Source organism: Scophthalmus maximus, chromosome 1, assembly GCF_022379125.1.
Source record: "Scophthalmus maximus strain ysfricsl-2021 chromosome 1, ASM2237912v1, whole genome shotgun sequence".
Taxonomy (NCBI): Eukaryota; Metazoa; Chordata; class Actinopteri; order Pleuronectiformes; family Scophthalmidae; genus Scophthalmus; species Scophthalmus maximus.
The window spans coordinates 15,264,631-15,282,097 of record NC_061515.1 but is presented as its reverse complement, the minus strand read 5'-3'; the positions used below and the strand labels follow the sequence as shown (position 1 = coordinate 15,282,097).

Here is a 17,467-nt window from a genome sequence, read left to right as displayed (position 1 = left end):
TCAAATTCACAGAAGGTCACCGGTGACAAAAACAAGACCAAGAATCTGTATCTGTTGGGACAACTTTTATACATTTAAAAAATATATATGTACAACTTTTGTCAGTGATAAGACAACACGCACACACACACACACACACACACACACAACTACACACTTTCACACAAACAGACCTGAAAGGTAAAGTGGGCATAGGTTATAAAAATGCCAGAAAGAAGAGATTTGACTGTGCAATATTTAGCATGTCAAGTCACATCCTTGAGCCTCACAATTAGCAGATTGGACACCATCTTTAAACAACTTGACACGTCAAAAGATAGGTCCGCAAAGTGGATCTCCCAGTCACAAGGAGATCGAGGGCCCACTCCAGCGGCTGGATGCGCCGGCCCTCTGTCCACCCATTAAGGCCCAAAAGGAAAGCTATCAATTATGACTGTCTTTTATCAGGAACTCCACAAAAAAGGTCAGTTTGTGGGTAATTTTTGGTGCACTCTATTGCTGGTCTGTCTTCCCACTTGCTGAACTATCCCCTGTGGTCCTCTTGGGCATTGGAGTCTTGATTGTCACTTTGTTGGTTGGCTACGTAGAGGTAGTTGTAAATTGCCTGGGGCTATAACTTGACCTAGTAAAATGGAAATACGGGCGTTGATGGAGTCTTTGGTGAGTGCGATGTGCTTCGATGAGGGGTGTGTGGTGTAGACAAGGGTGAACATCCGCGACTCTGGCTGGGAGACTGGGACCCTAAAGGAGAGGCAAAGATTGCAAATCAAATACTGCTATTTCAGTGACTTGTGTGTCTCTGTGCATGCAAAATTGGGTGCACGTACTCACCATTTTCCGATAAGTTGCTCCCATGTGGTGAGACACAGTGTTGATCTTGAACTCTTATGAGCTTGGAGGCTCTCCCCCTTAACACATCTGCTATCTGGAAAACATTATATGTCTGTCACAATGTTGTGTGCATGACCTATAAAGTGAGGGTCACATTGATCTACTAGAAATTACTCTTGACCTAACAGCAATGTGACACTGGTGGAAAATAAAACACTGCACCATTCAGGTTTGGCCTCTAGAGGGAAGGATATGCACATTTACTTGACCCTTTTGGCTCCAACCATTTCTTCCTACCATTCTAACAAGAGCCAAGCAGAGTTTTAAATTGTTTGCTTTTGTTGTTTGCATGACTAAAGTTTTTAAAAAAAGGAAAAAGGTGGGTTTTTCCCATCATGAAGTTACAGTGTGCTGTTTAAAGATTGAACATTTACAAGGAACTTGTTCACTGTCAATTTAGTAACCTCTTTCGGGGATTCACTGAGTTCTTGTCCATAAAAAATGCTAAACCAAATAACACACAAAGAATGGATTCTCTACGTCTGTGCTGTTATGTGTATTTCCGTCTTCTATCTCCTCTCTCACTTTCTTGTTCTTGGCCACCATCACAGGCGTGTCGTTGTGGTAGTTCTTGAGGCTGCTGTCAGCTCCACTCTTCAGCAGCAGCCGCACTGTGTCCACCTGACCTCGGCCACAGGCGCCGTGGAGGGCCGTATTCCCACTGTATGACTGGCTGTTGACATCACAGCCACTCTGCCACAGTAAAACAGAAGAGGGAGATACAGATATGAGTCATAAAAAAAAGCCATCGGTAGATGAAGTTGCGCAAAGAAAGTGAAACAAAAGATAGCGTATTGAATTCCTACAAGGTGACAATATCCATGGAGTGCGTGAGTTACATAAAATAGGAGAACTCAAAGAAGGAGAAAAGATTCTGTCCATGCGCAACACATCTCTAAGGTCTGTGAATAAAGTTTGATTATGAAATATTTCAGTACAATTATTCTGAAGATGGTATCTGTAATCTAGAAAAGAAGCAGAATGAGAAGCTGTGTATGCAGCTAATGAGCTGGAACCTGACGGATCAAATAGATCTGAGTCACAACCCTTCCTCTCCCCGCACACCCTCATTACCTCAATGAGGAAGTGGACCATGTCAGCGTTATTGCTCTCGACCGCGTGCATGAGAGGACTCTGGCCACTTTTGATGTCCTGATTTGAAAAGAAAAACACCATGGGAAAAAATCGGTGAATGCAAAGACGGTAAATGTAACATTCGTGATGTTGTGAAACATTAGTCATTTCGGATTCAGAGCAGCGCAGGAACTAACCATTGCATTAATGTCAGCTCCTGCATCCAGCAGCATTCTGGTTAAATCCTTATGGCCCCGCAGCACAGCCAAATGGAGAGGGCTCAAACCTGGGAACAAGGGTAAAGAAATTTTTAAAGTAAATGCTGCATCACTGTGTTGAGCAGACTGCTACCAGATTATCTGAGAGGCAGAGAGGTTTTGTAGACAAGCAGAAGACTTAGTTATTTGACATACTAGAAGTGATTTTTGTTTTGGAGTAATTCCATTGCAACAGTCAAACCTGCTGGACATTAAAGCTTAAAAACACTTGCCCAGGCAGGATGCCTCTGATTCTCATGCCTTGACTTTGCTATTCATTTGACATAGCTGTGATGGTATTAGATTTGATTCCGACATTCAAACTCAGCTCCACCAAGAAAACATAGATAATGGAAAGAGGAGTCTGTGTATCTTGGGGGCTTTCTCCATCATCCAGTCTTGTTACTTTCACACAGAAACCGTGTTCTGTGCTGGGACATGACAGACGTATACAGTGGTGATCTGGCAGGATGACACTAAACTGACACCAAACCACAGAAGAAGCTTTTTTTGCACTCACACACCCCAACACAACCAAGCTGACCCCTACCTGAACAACGCAACACATTTCTCATATCCCTCAGCATACTCTTATGCACTGACACCACTGAGGTAGTCTATGTGGTTTCTATTATATTATTTAATAGGAGTAGTGGAAATGTCACCGCTAAACTTTTTTTCATAGCACTATGATGATAAATTTCTATTCATTTTCTACAAATTTCTTTAATTCTCAATTTATCAAATGCTCTTAATTTGATCATGTCTTTGCGTGTAATCATTGAATCAAAGGAAATGGTTATACAAGGCTTTATCAGATTAAATAATTTAATGAGAAGAGCCAAGAGCCATTCTGGACCTTCATGAAGGACATCTACAATACAACACATTCTTCAGTAAACCACAACTTACCCTCATAGTTTCTGATCTCCAAGCACATTGGGGATGAGGACAGAGAGAGCACTACAGAGAGACATTCACTCTGGTCGTATTCAGAGCAGAGGTGGAGTGCTGTTTGGCCGTTACGGTCCAAGGCAGCAGGGTCGGCTCCCGCCCTCAACAAAACATCCACCATGTCTGCCTGCTGGGTTATCACTGCCAGGTGAAGGGGAGTCTGAGATGAGAGGGGAAAACAACATTTTAGACAAACCAGAGACAAAGCAGAGTCTCCACGACCATAAAAAGCAACACACAGCCTCTCAAAATAGTTTTCATTTTTCACACTGCAGCGCAAACTCAATGGTATTCACAGTGCGTCAACCCCCTACTCATGCTGAACAATGCTCACACTCTCTACTATCCTCAAATTATTGTCACTTTTATTTTTTTAAACATATTTATTGGTGTTATTGTATGACCAAAAATTCTCATAGTGGAAATCCCAGATCTGTGTTGCCACCAAATGTAATAATCCTTCAACCGCCCACGGCTTTTTATTGTTCACAATCTGCAAATTATGACTGGGAAATTGAACTAATGTTTGTATGGTATGAAGCTATAAAGTTCACACCGCATCTCTATTATTCATAGATAAACTTAAGTAGAAAAACAGCATCATTATTAAAATATCAGACAGGAAATGTGACATGCTATGAACTTACAAAATCTTGAATTTATCATATTATTGTATGTGGTGATAGAGGAAGAGTGTCATTATTTCTGGTAAAGGCCTCCTTCCCTATATAACCTGGGAAAGTTAAAGGTCAGAGACTCAATAAATCAATGCCCATAAGGACAGCCAACACCTTAAATAAATAAGCAAGGAACCATTTCCGGTTAGATTATCATCATCGCACATCAATAGGCAATAAAAAAAAATCCATGTTATGTACTTTTACACATATATACAAACACATCTAACCCAAACACATGCAAATCATAGTTGTCAACAATCAATTTACAAAAAGTCTCTGTCAAAGATAAACCTTTGCACCAAAGAACAGTAGCTGCCCCATGAGACTGTGAGAGGAGGAACCAGTTCTCACACTATATACAGTAGGTGCTTGCCTGGATGAATGATCGAGTGCTGAATTAAATCGCTTGAGCAATCTAGGATGTTCCTTTGGGTGAGGTCAGCATGTATCATCCTGTTGATAATTATATAGGCTCTGGCCAGAATCAGCGCTGCCAGCTTGCTGTTCATTTGTTGGCAATAAAAGGAAGTCTTTGACATGGTGCTTTTAGCTGCTATTCAAGTTATACAATCAATTTAGCAATCAGGAACAGGTTGCTACTCTAGGTTTCGCTTTTGCTGTGTGTGTGTGTGTGTGTGTGTGTGTGTGTGTGTGTGTGCGCGCGTGTGTGCGCATGTGCTGGGGTTTTTTTTTTCCAGTAAAGACTATTTAAAAAAAACTATTTCAAAAAAGTTATGTAGCTGTGGAATTCCTTCTGTGTGTCAATGCCAGTGTTCCTCCCTTCAGCTCCTGCTTCCCTGAATCCTGTGAGTCACATGGATGTTTACAGATTAGAAGAACAAACGTGCACACACACACACACACACACACACACGCAAACACACACACACACGCGCGCGCACACACACACACACACACACACACACACACACACACACACACACACAACTCTACATTCATTAAACTCCCTATTTGATCTCCCTTTACAATATTTTCAATAACTACCCTCCACAGTAAGGCCTTTTAAGGAATTCAACATAGACCTCTAAGAGTCGGCAGATGTGTACTTGTGGCTTCCTGTGAAGGATTTCAAAGTGACTAAAACAAAAAAATCCAACAAAGATAAGCAGACTGGTGGGAATAGAGCAAAGCGAGTGGCAGGGTGGAGAAATGGAGGAATGAGGAAGAAACGGAAGCAGCAGAGGGGAGTACTAGGGAAAGACAGGATAACAAGGGAAAACCCCTTCTCTTTCCCTTGTGTCTTTCCTCACACACTTGCATTCCTGCAAAATGAGTGGATCAACATGAATGAGGTGAAAAGATGAGAAGAGACGAGAGGAGGTTTCTGGGCAGCATCAGCTCGGGGCTGTCTAGGCAGTGACAATCACAAAGGAAGGTGGAAGGCAACGCAAAGAGACAAAGACTTTGCAATGAACCCTTGGGGGTAAAGACGCTCCTATAGCACAAATAAATATAACAGGCTCTTACGTCAGTGAGGTTGACAGTTACACTGATCGCATCAGTCGTTTGATTAGATTACGATTAGAAAGTCTACATTCTCTTTTGATTTATGCAGCGAGAGATATGAAAAAAAAGAGATGGTTGTGAGCAAGCAAGCTGGAGAGAGAGAGAGAGAGACCACGAGAGAGAGTGAGGAGGAGAGAGAGAGAGAGAGACATGAGGGAAGGGAAAGTCCCTAGAAACTACCCTCAGCTCAAGGTACAGTATGTTGAGATACAGCCCAGAGCAAGGGGGGGAGGGAGGGGTGTCATGTGACTTCTCAGAATGAGGATAGTGAAGCACAAACACACAGATGTCTCGCTCACGAACACACACACACGCACATCCAAAGGCACTCACACTAAAAAACAAAATTGCATGCACATAAACAAACAGAAAGAATCCATGTAAATTTGCATGAAGCTGTTTTAAAAGGTTTCAACAGTACAGTAAACTTGGCCATTTAAGAAAAAAAGTATCTAAAGAAGCTGCTATTGAGTTGATCAGATCATGGATGAAAAAATGTGTAAAGATCATCTTCATACTGCATTGTGGCGGCCGGGATTACAAGCAGTCTGGTGGGTAAGCACATGATCATCAGCACATGTTATAGAGTGGGTGGCCACGGGGGATTCAGTTCCCACACCCCACCAGTGTCACTGCCCCACACTGCACCATCATCTGTGGCAGGAGAACACTCTAGTTTGTTTTTGTGTAGCTGAACTGATCGCATGACCAGTGTGGGAGTATCAAACAGCTGTCTCCATCACCATAGTGTTTCAAATCAAGCGCTGCACGACTGTTCAGTCACGGTACTGATAGTAACACTCTGTCAAAAAGTTCTAAATGCAAACCACAGAAACTCAGGATTTGTCATCAATATTGGAAAAGCAGTGTTTTGAATTTCGCTTTGTGTTTGGGAAGTTGGCCAGTGCCAGCAAATGTGTTCAGCTCTGTCTGGTAAACTTAATGTTTTGAAAAGTGAAAAAGTTCCCTGGCCTCGTTTTGATAAGCGCATTCTTTACGCCTGGTATTCAGTCAAAACCACACAAATGACTCTGATAGGACTTCTGCTTGAAAATCTCCCTTTTTGGTTCTAACTGCATAATGCAGTTATGTGTGAAAAGTGTGCGCGCGTGTGTGTGTGTGTGTGTGTGTGTGTTTTGCATGCCTGCGTTTTATACACAGGTTAGAGACAGGATATCACAAAGCCCTTTTGTCAAGCCTCATGCTATGAGGAAAGACAACAACCGATGATAGCACAAGCGTTATTTCTGGTAAGTGGGCCTGTGGTGTCCTGTGTGGTGTGAAACCCCAGCTTTGAAAAATAAAGATCTGCACGGCTCAGGTGATTTCTCTGTTGAGGGATGAAAGAGAGAGAGAGCTGGCAGACTGCAAGGGGGAGGGGGGGCTGAGACAACAGAAAGGAAGAGAATATGGAAGTGTTGGGTTCAGTGCAGTTGCTTGGACATCCCTGGATTGGGAAACACTCAAGCCAATTCCTTGTGTACATTACAGTAAAGTGCACTGAAGCTAATCCCTTGTATTGACTTTACTTTATTGGAAGTTTAAGGGCACAGTCAGATAATTCATGAGAAAAACTATAGTCACCTCAGTGAAAGTTCATTGGGTCCCTTTGCCCATTAATGTCTGCTTAAATAGCCAGTATTTCCCCATGACAAAGAATGTTAGTCAGAAAAGAACACAAAACATAACCCGGAATGCCAGTTATCTCATTTGATTTTCTAGCCGGTTCATATGTTGTCAGTTAAGACCAAGCCATGGGATATAATGAGAGTTCATAGTGGTAACACTTTGCTCTGCTTAATCTTGACTCTCTCAATTCAAAATGGTAAATCTTATACGCAAACCCTCAAACATCCCTTCATAAAATGGGCACGGGAAAACCATGTGCACAGTAAAAGATCAATAAAAGAGAACACTGAAGATCTTTTGTTGTCCTTCCCAGCATGGGCATGGCTGAGCACAAGTACAGGTGGACAAACCAGGAAGGGTGAATTCCACTGCATAACCATTACTGTAAGAGGATGCAGTAACACAGTGCCGGGCATGGAGGAAATCGAGGCACTTCCTCTTTCATTCTTTTCCATGTTACATGTGTGTCTTTAAAGTGTACTTGTTTTACCTGACGGAGGTTGTTGTAGATATCGAGGCCTTTGCGAGCCCACAATAGGAGATGGATCAGTGTACAGACAATGGCCAATTCCCCCTGCACCACAGCTATATGGAGAGCTCTGTGATGAATACAAAAAAAGAAATACCACATAAAGAATTTGAAACTAAAAGTTTAAATATAAACGCAGAAATACAAAACCAAATTTTAAAGGGACATGTGTTCCTTACATTGTGACCCATTGACACTAAATATCCCAGAAATAACTTTCAAGCAAATGATGAAAACTAAGTAGAACTTCATGTGTTAGGCCTACACCAAAACATTGCATTGCAATAATCTCAACCATAACAATATTGTGATGTAATTATGAGAATGTGTTGCATTGCTGATGGTGTGGTCTTTTTATTAAAAAACGCAGTGTACCACAAAGTACTATATCAGCTTAAAGCAATAAGTTAGACTTTTTGGGAAATATACTTGATGAAAAGATTGTCAACACTCTTGTGCATGTCAATCACATAAGGGTACAGCAAGCGACCAGTTCGCTTGGCTTATCATAAAGATTGGAAAAACCTATCCAGGCTAAGTCTGAATAAGCAACCTACCAGCAATTACAGTACATAGTTCACGTTAGTCTATATTTTGTTGACGAACGACAGCTCGTCGTAGGTTGTGTGGCAGACTATTTCTAGGATGGGAGCCCCTTAAAGTCAGCTGGTCACCTCACAGTGTCAACAAACCTTACATTGAAATTTTGTAGGTGCTGGTAGGTGGTTTGTTACCTTAGGACAGAGCCAGTCTTGATTTTTGCCCTTGTTTTCACTCTTAATGCTAACCAGCAACCCAACTAGCTTTAAATAAGCTAAATAAAGTTATTATCACTAATATTGGATTTGTATGAGAAACACTGACGTCATGACCTTAAAACTTAACCTGTGAAGGACTGAAGTTTATTTTGCAGCAATTCCACTCAATCTCTTGATCTAAATCCTACTGACAGTTGCACCAAGGAGCTCCACAGATGTCAGGGCATGACTCACAGCTTTCTTATCACACCTTTATCAAGACTAAAGGGGAAACCACTATCTGTGGCCTCTACGTGAAGCGAAAGAACAAACGCAGCCCAAAGTTTAGGACAGGGAAACGCAGGAAACTGAATGGGGGGGAGGGCATGCTGTCAAAAAAACTACAGCCGTTTTCACTTTTTTCTTCTTCTTCGTGCTGTCAGAAGAAGCAGATTCCAGTAAGAGCCAGACTGCTTTTATGTCACTTCCTGTTGTAAAGTAACAATGGCTCTAGAGCACTCCTCTATCTCTTCTGTCTGCTGTGAAATCCAGCAGTTAAGCCGTGCGTTTTTTGACAGGGGCTTTCTGTAGGTTTACTGATCGGCTACATCCAATGTAGAAGTCATAATCAGATATACAGTACAATTGTGCGGCAGGAAACCGGGACGCTTTCTTGAGAATAAGTTGAAAGAACCCCTGCATACAATTTGAGGTCAGAAAATAAGTTTTCACAATGACAACAGCACTTGCAACACTTCCCCTCAGATGTGCCCTACTGACACGGAGTCGTTAACAGTGGTAATTTCCTGCCAGAAAACATTAAAAAAAATAATGACACAACACAACAGACACTCTAATGTATAATACTAAGGTATATATTTGTACTTTCCTGCACATTTAATCAAAACGGCACTGTGGTTCGATGAAAGGTTCTTTGCATAGTCTACAATATGTAGATCTGGCTAAATACCTTAGTAAGGTTTAACTGTAGGCTATTACAGTATCACATTACTCTAATAATCTCTTCCAACCGCATAAAGCAGTTAACATAATCTGTGGATTCTTTGACAAATGACGTGTGTGAACAGCATAATACCTGTGGTATGACTGAAAGATAAGCATGTGCCAACACTGGTGGCAGGGAAACAAACAAAGATTTTATCTATGTCAGTGTATATAATTTAACAGCTGACAAAGAAGAAGTACAATTTGTGAATTGATGGTATGCGCATGTGTGTATATATACGTGCGTAATTCGTACACATGCATGAGCGAGCATGGAGTTCAACTGCACAGGGTGAGTGAGTAAGTGGCAGTGCAAGAGCAGGTTGGGCCTGCAACTGCAAAAAAAGCAATCAGATGATGTGCTCCTGACATCAGAGCGAAAAGCAGAACTCTGTTTGTTTTCACATTAGTGAGTGTGACGGTTCTTCCCTCAGATGGACCCTGTTCCTGTAACTGAGCTCAACACTGTGAACAATGTGTATCAATAAAGATCCCTGGGCATATTTACTGTACATTTGCTTAGATCCAATCCTTGTTCAGTATATCCACTGTCAAATATAGTTACTGCTCAGATAATATTTGTGCAGGGTTTTTTCTCATTGAGACCTGAAGAAAGTGTTGTGAAGAAATTGATATTCATATGCTCTGATGAACAGAAAGCCAAATGCCAGCTGCAGTTTGAAATTGTGAATAACAACTGAATCAGAGCTCACATTGTGATCAATGTATGCCTATAGCCCAAAAGCCGTTTTCTTTTTATCTGCATCCATCTCTCTCTTTTTCTCTTAAGATGAAACTGTTCTGTTTCTAGTTCCTGGAAGTGGGGCAGACCACAGCCCCAGATAACCCCAGGCAGAGCAGCACTGACGCAGACAGGAGTCCCAAGCTTGTCGCATTAAAACAGTCAGCCTCGGTGTGTTTGAGTGTGAGAGAGAAAACACAGACTGCAAAAAAAGAGGCAGAAGGCAGAGAGAAAAGGCAGCTTCAGTGCGGTATCCTGTTTGGTATGGAGGGTGAGGGCACAGCCAGAGTTTTTGATCAGACTGAGGCCTTACATATCCTGTGGTCTGTCGACCTGCTGAGCAATGGGATGATGTGTCAATGTGTGTGAATTGTAAACAAAAGAGAAGCAGGACAGCTCGCATCATTGTATGCTGTCTGCTGGGCTCGAAGAATGATGTTACTTCCAGACGTTGATGAGGTGAAAGTATATATGGGGGAAATGTGTCCGAGCAAATCTGGATGTGTTTATTGTTATGTGGGATCTATTTTTTTCCCCGGAGCCTTTTTCTACATTCATCATGAGGGAAGTTTTTATCGTCCTCGGGAACCAGTATACATTTTGGTAGATCCTGCTTTCGCTGTGCATTTTACAGTAATACTCTCAGTAACAGATTTGATGGGTGAGTGTGTGTAGCTCCTTTGAAGATCTTATATGAAAGCAACTATTGGTATTGTAGTTGAGATCAATGTCACTCGATTCGGGTCCGTGTTTGGACATTAAAGGAGCTCTTGAGAGCAACAGACTGTGATTGGCTCCAAAGCACACAGCGACACGTGTCTGGGGTTCCACAGTGGTCGTCTTTTGTTCACGCGCTAACACATCGACCATATTAGGCCCGGTTGTATGATTACTGCCTACATCATGTACATAATGATATAGTGGCTACACAGCACCCAAACGTTACTGTTGACCCGGGCATCAAAAGAAAGTAAAGGAGCTCTACGACAGGCATACGTCCACACGTGGACTTGTGACGCTGCTCCCCTCATAACCACATAACCCAGAATGACATAAAGGAACAGTTCACAATCAAAACTGTTGCACACGATAAAGGATACTGAATATTAACTGAAAATAACACATCAACAATGTCCACAGTAGACTTGGCACTCGTAAAAATGTAGCCCACAATATCAAAGTTGGTCCAGACTGAAAAAACATCACAACAATTGGATACATTGCCATGAAATTTGGCAGATATTCATTGCACTCAGGGGATGTGTCCTTACGAATTTGGTGATCACCTATGTCTACAAACACCAGCAGGTCAAATTTTTCACCTAACCAGAGAAATGTCCTCACATCCCCCGGCTGGTGCCAACATCCAACATCTGTGGTATTGAGTGAAATGTCTCCACAGCAATTGAATGCACTGCCATTAAAATTTGGTCAACACGTTCACATCCACTGTCACAACCCAGCTCAAGGCTGGACAAAGGAGGGAAGACCATGCATGAGTTTTAACAAAAAAAAAACAAGTCTGTTTCAAAGAAATGTAAAAGGTAATTTAATCAATATCCAAATTCAACCAAAACCACATCAATCTACTCCTCACACCAGGCTTCTGCAGAGAGAGGCCTGCTCAGAGAGGGTCCCTCAGGACAAAAACCTTAACTGTACTTTAGTGCCAAATTGTTGAAAGTTTACATACCATACTAAGATGGTGAACATAGTAGATATGACCATCTAGAAATCAGCATTTTAGCGTAATTGTTAGCATGTTGTGCACACCGACATTAACATTCAGTTCAAAGCATGTGCGGTGTCTCAGTACATCTTCACAGAACTGCGTGTTTGGTTGTACCCTTCAGTGTTGCTTTTGGGTCTGTGTGTTTTATTTTCAGAAACAAATGTGTACATCTGGTTCAATGCATGTGCAGAATCCAAACAACGTCAAAGCGCTGGGTCTACGTACCAATTTTGATATTATCCAAGTCTGCGTGTTAGACAATGACAAGCTTAAGGTGTTTACGTGACAGTTTGAAAAATAGGCATCTGCAAACTCTGCATATAATCATATGACTGCGCAGGAAAATCCACTGACTGATCGGAAACATGGGCATTCGTTTGTAGGAACTGTAAGAAAAAAATCTGCGAAAAAAATGACTGAAATATTGGGAGACGCAAGTAACATAACACAGAAAAGCAAAGCAAGAGAGAGAGGGAGAGACAGAGAGAGAGAGAGCTGATAGAAAGAGAGCGGTAATGACGAAGTAAGAAGCGGATGTTTGGTTTTTTTTGAGCCCATTCATTTAAAAACACAGAGAAGAAAAGAGACAGAGACACCTGAGAGAAAACCACATCAGTTTTTTTTAAAAACTGAGCATTCATTGGTTTTCCCGAAACTAAGATGCTCAGAGGCGCTGAGAACAGAGGATGCTGTGATATTGACGTAAGAGCAAGCGCACGCTCACCGTCACTCACATTATACATACACGAAGGCACACGCACGCGCGCACACACTCATCTACATACAGTGTGAAAGAGGACGGGGGGCTGAGAATGTTTCTTTCTGTAGAATTCACACAAAGATCCAAGCAACCACAAAGTCGTAAGCAGGTACTACTCAACTTAATCAGGCCTTAGCTTCATTACACAGAGGCTAGATCTGCACTGCAGCTTTGTTCCACTTATGACAACAAGTAAGTAAGTAAATTTACAAAAGTTAAAATAAAAGAGACTTCTAAGACACTCCACATTGGAGTGACAGCAATATGTTTCTAATGAAAATGCAGGTCGCCATGAAATCTAAAATCAGGTTGGCTGCACTGTTGCAAATGCAAAAATACAAGACTAAAAAAACAGCTTCTTTCCAAAAGCTGTAACTTCTGTTCATCCCCTCCACCAAAGACTGAAATAGACTGAATTATTCAGGGTTACGAACATAGTGCAGCCAGTGTAGTCTGCTCTTTTAATTATTGTTTGCTCTATAATTTATTGAATTTTTTCATGCTGCCCAATGCTGAGGAGCTGTTGAACGGGGTTTTCATTGTTCTCTTTGCACAATGACAGCAACGATCTATCTATCTATTAAAGAATAGACCTAATGCACAAATGAAAAAACCATCCATCTTATTTCCTCGCCACTATATGATTACATTTCTTTAAATACAATATGGTTAGTAGCTGTGTCACATGTCACCGGACTTATGTCTCCACTAAATGTCGGTCATCACGGGTTTGTTTTGAATGGAGGAAGATGATGCAGACGTTGTCATCAAAGTGACAAGTAGTTGGACATGCTATGTTTTCAGTCTCATGACTCTGTGTGTGGGATTGTCTGTATGTGTGTGTGTGTGTGTGTGTGTGTGTGTGTGTGTGTGTGTGTGTGTGTGTGTGTCTGTGTGTGTGTCTGTGTGTGTGTGTGTCTGTGTGTGTGTGTTCATGTATCAGTTTTGTCATTTCAGTTAGTGCGTGGGCGGGTGTTAAACCTTTAGACAAAGTAAAGTAACCATGCGTTAAAGTTTAATATTTGCATTCATGTGGTCTCGAGAACTCCCGTGTCCTGTGTACAGTGTTCTCATTCCCAACGCTCACACCTCCGTTGACCCTGAGAGACTAATCAACTGAAAATTGTATACAACACACATGCATATAATATATTTCATCTAACAACTCAGACTCAAGTGCTGTAGTTTCCAGGTGAATATGTTGGATCAAAGTCTCCATTGCCGCTGAGTGAATCATTCCTGATCTACACTAAACCAATTTCCCTTGTAGGAAGTGAAACCACAGTAAAGAATTCAGTGGGATATTATAAGAGGTCAGTGACTGTACCTGTTCAATATGCAAAAGCAGGGGATTCAGACCATGACAAGCAAACTGAGCTAATATTACAGACGTCCCATAAACCGCAACCAGGTTGTGCAAAGCCAGACTTTTGTTTATGAGGTCAGACCGTCGCTTGTTCGAGTCCAGCACAGTGAATCACTTGTTATTTATGTGACCATTTCAGTTTCACTTTTGATGATAATGGTAATGGTTTCTCTCTGAAAAAGACAGTTAATGCATAGTACCAAGGTTCAAACCTGCAGCGAGCCAATGGGTAGATGGTTGTCTCTCATTGGCTGTTAGGAGCTGTGATATGGATTGAAAAGTCATAGGTCTTTTCCATGCATTTTTAACATTTTACAGTAAGAAAAGCTGTGGTGTAAATGATACAATTAATACTAGCTTTATTGGTTTTTAGTGGCTTCAGTTTCAGGGTCCTGGTAATGTACATAATGGCTCACTGTCAAGCTGCCGTTGCTTACTGGGACACTTGAACGTAGTAACCCTACAAGTCCAACTATCTGCTGCAAAAAAAGAAAAATTGGGTCTATGCAAAGAGGAATTTGAGAGGACATAGAGACAAACATACCAGATCCTAAAACTCTGCAAGCACACACAAATTATGAGTAGAAACTTTAAGACAGAACCCTTGGGCTAAAATATTGTTGTTTCATTTCAAATTATATATTTCATATCATGTTTAAATGTTGTTAAAATGTAAGAAATGGTTGAATCTGCCGTCAATGTGCTGATACTTGGTGTCACATGCCATTTCTTTAGCAGTTTACATATAAGAGCATTAGAAAGTTAAGCCATTTAGAATAAAAGTGTGCCCCTTTAACTCTTTAGATTAAAAACATGTTCCAAGGAGTCAGGAATGTTTTTTAAGTTGACTGTGTGCATCTTATGTGTGATGGATGGGTGGATGGAAGCATGGATGAATGGGTGGCCGAATTGGTAAATTGAAAACTGACATCCAAACGTTCAACCTAAGCCATTTTTTTTTAAAATATCAACATACGTGTCTCCATCTTCATCTTGATGTGTCGCCCGAGCGATACCAGCCAGCAGGTTATCTGTGTGGTGGGCCGGAGGTAGGTTCTGCTCTGGTACAGGTGGCAAATAGTACACTGGGTAATGACCTGAGAAAGAGAGGAAAAATATATATATTTTTAAACATACCAATACATACAGAATGAAAAGACTGGCCTGGTTAAAGTTTTTTTTTGCAATAAGGAAGTTTGCAAATCTTGATCCATGTGTAGGCATTGCGTTCAGTTATCAGTTGACTGGATAAGCTATATGTCAGAGCACGAGGAGGAGTAGCAGGAGAATATGCTGATTCAGCTGTAGCTGCTGCATCAGCTGCTATATGATTTTGTCCTCCAGCTTTCAACATGTAGAGAAATGTAAAAGGAATGCTGAAGGGAAGTGGGTTGTGTGCTGTTACTGTAAGTGTCAACATTTACAGCGTCCATCAACGCCACAAAACAACGTCACGAGCCTCTGCAGGTTGTGCCATTGAAAATTAAATTGTTTCTCCAACTTATTTGATTTTTTTTTCCAACCCCTCACACATCTCACAATCAACCTCTCTTTGGCCCACACAAGACAACTATCAGATGTATCCCGAAAAATTGAGTGCAGCAGCAGTTGAGGGGTTATTCGCATTTTGCATGTGGGATAAAAAAGGTATTGCGCAGATGTCGCCAAACAGAAAAGGCGCTTACCGTAATTAATCGGGTGCAAAAAACGTATGGGGCAGTTATCTGTTTCTTCAATGCGCCTGGGAGTCAAGTTTACGCCGACCCTGTTTTCATCCGCGACTCTCTCCAAACGGCCGACCGAACTCTCCCCAAGCGTCGAGTCCGCGTCCTCCGCGGCACAGAAGCGCTCCCCACTTTCTGGCGGAGCCGGCGACTGCGCCGGGGGCTCCGGCTCGACTGGAATCGGCCGTTTCCGAAAAGGAAGCTTGAGGGACGAATTGTCCGCCGGACGTTTGCGAGCGGCGCCGGCTCCCGAGCCCGGTGCGCTTCTGGCGGCGGGGCAGCGTGTCTCCAAAGTGCTCGCCCCCGCGCACACGGGCGCTGCGGGTGAGCGCTCCTGGCGCGTCCTTTGCAGCCCACGGTCCGGGCTCCTCGTCCCGGCGCTCCCACGCTCTCTGTTGTTAATGCGCAGATCCAGCGGCGCTGTGGCAACCGACTGCTGGTCACCGTTCATGGTCATGGTCCTCGGCATCAACTGGCGGCGAACGAAGCGCTCGGGGTGTGAAGACGTCTCAGGTGTGTGCAAGTGCAGGCAACTCCTCGACGCCCAGTGCGACAGTTGTCGGATCAGTCCATCCAGAGTGGCCAGCAGCGCGCGATTCCCAGCTCCATGGAATCAAACGGTCTGTTGCCTCACGTGTCACTGGTGTGTTTTACACAATTCACTGATGCAGAATGCTTCAGTTTATTTTCGAAGACGAGCCAGTGGGAGTTTGGTGTAGATTACGCGTATCCAATAGCGCGCACCTATAGCACCAGCTGCAGGTGAGCTACAGTGCAGCGGTGACAGCTCTCATCAGCTTCTCATGAACGTAAATCACGAGTGACACACACACACACTTGACGGTGTGACGTCGCTTTGCCGTTAAACCGAAACAGAGCACCTACGGGTATTTTAAAGTGAGTGAGGCAGGAAAAGAGAAAGCACCGCTTTGGGTTCGTGTTAAAGTCTGCATTTCCGACTTCTCTGACATTCGTCTGATTTGCATGCAAGTTCAAAACATGTTTGTGAATTTCTTGAGAAGTTCAAGGAAGAGACACGGATCGATGCCCAGGTGCCTTGGGGACACATAGGCTATAGAACACGTTTAAAAATTGATCTAAATGTGAATCACTGTCCTATTGGCTGTAGCTTTGGACCCCAACTGCGTTTTTACGCACGATTATACTTCTTCACAACATGAATTCACAGTTGTGGATATGTCTAGATGGCGCACATGTCTTATTTTATTTCAACATTTGCCCTAACCAATTAAGGTTCAGATTCAATTCAAAGTAAGAATGACAGCCAACATCGTTTGCAGGTAATGGCTCCAGTAATCAAAGTGACTCCTCAATGCAGAGTGAATGTCTTCCCCTTTTTGTAGAGAGCCCCACTTTATACATGCAACAAAGAAAGAGACTTATAGAACATGCCGTAATTGCATGCTTTTATCCTTTTATCGAGAAACTGGGCACGTGTGACCTTTTATGTTGTACATGTTGGATCAGTGTTTTACAGATCAGTGGAAAAATAGAAAAGGGGCTACAAAATCTAAAAGTCACTGAAACGTAAACATCCTTTTTGATGTTTGCTGCACCCTCTTAATGATGTCATGGAAGGGATCTTCATGTGATTGTGATCAGAGGTTTTAGTGCCTCGTGTTAGCAGACATAGTGTCAATTTTCACTGCTCAGTCCAAATGTTAAACAACTTTTTTTTCCGGATATCATAGCGCACAAACAGTATTGTTTCGTTCACAGTTCATTACAGCTGATTGACACTTACGTATGGCATGTTGCACTCACACGTTACAGATGCTCTTTTTTTATTTCTGCGAATATATGAACTCACCATATTGTAAGCAAACAAGCTCAACTAAG

At 42.3% G+C, this 17,467-nt stretch overlaps 1 protein-coding gene across 1 annotated transcript; it reads right to left on the bottom strand.

Moving 5' to 3' along the window:
* Positions 1-50: 50 nt before the first annotated feature.
* bcl3 (BCL3 transcription coactivator) lies at positions 51-16,499 on the bottom strand. Its single transcript, XM_035637504.2, has 9 exons — positions 15,569-16,499; positions 14,860-14,980; positions 7,503-7,611; positions 3,135-3,336; positions 2,163-2,251; positions 1,966-2,043; positions 1,417-1,584; positions 832-925; positions 51-741 (listed from the first exon to the last, which is right to left on the bottom strand). Exons 1-9 carry the CDS (start codon positions 16,074-16,076, stop codon positions 623-625), a joined length of 1,488 nt encoding a protein of 495 aa, XP_035493397.1. The 5' UTR covers positions 16,077-16,499; the 3' UTR covers positions 51-622.
* Positions 16,500-17,467: the final 968 nt, after the last annotated feature.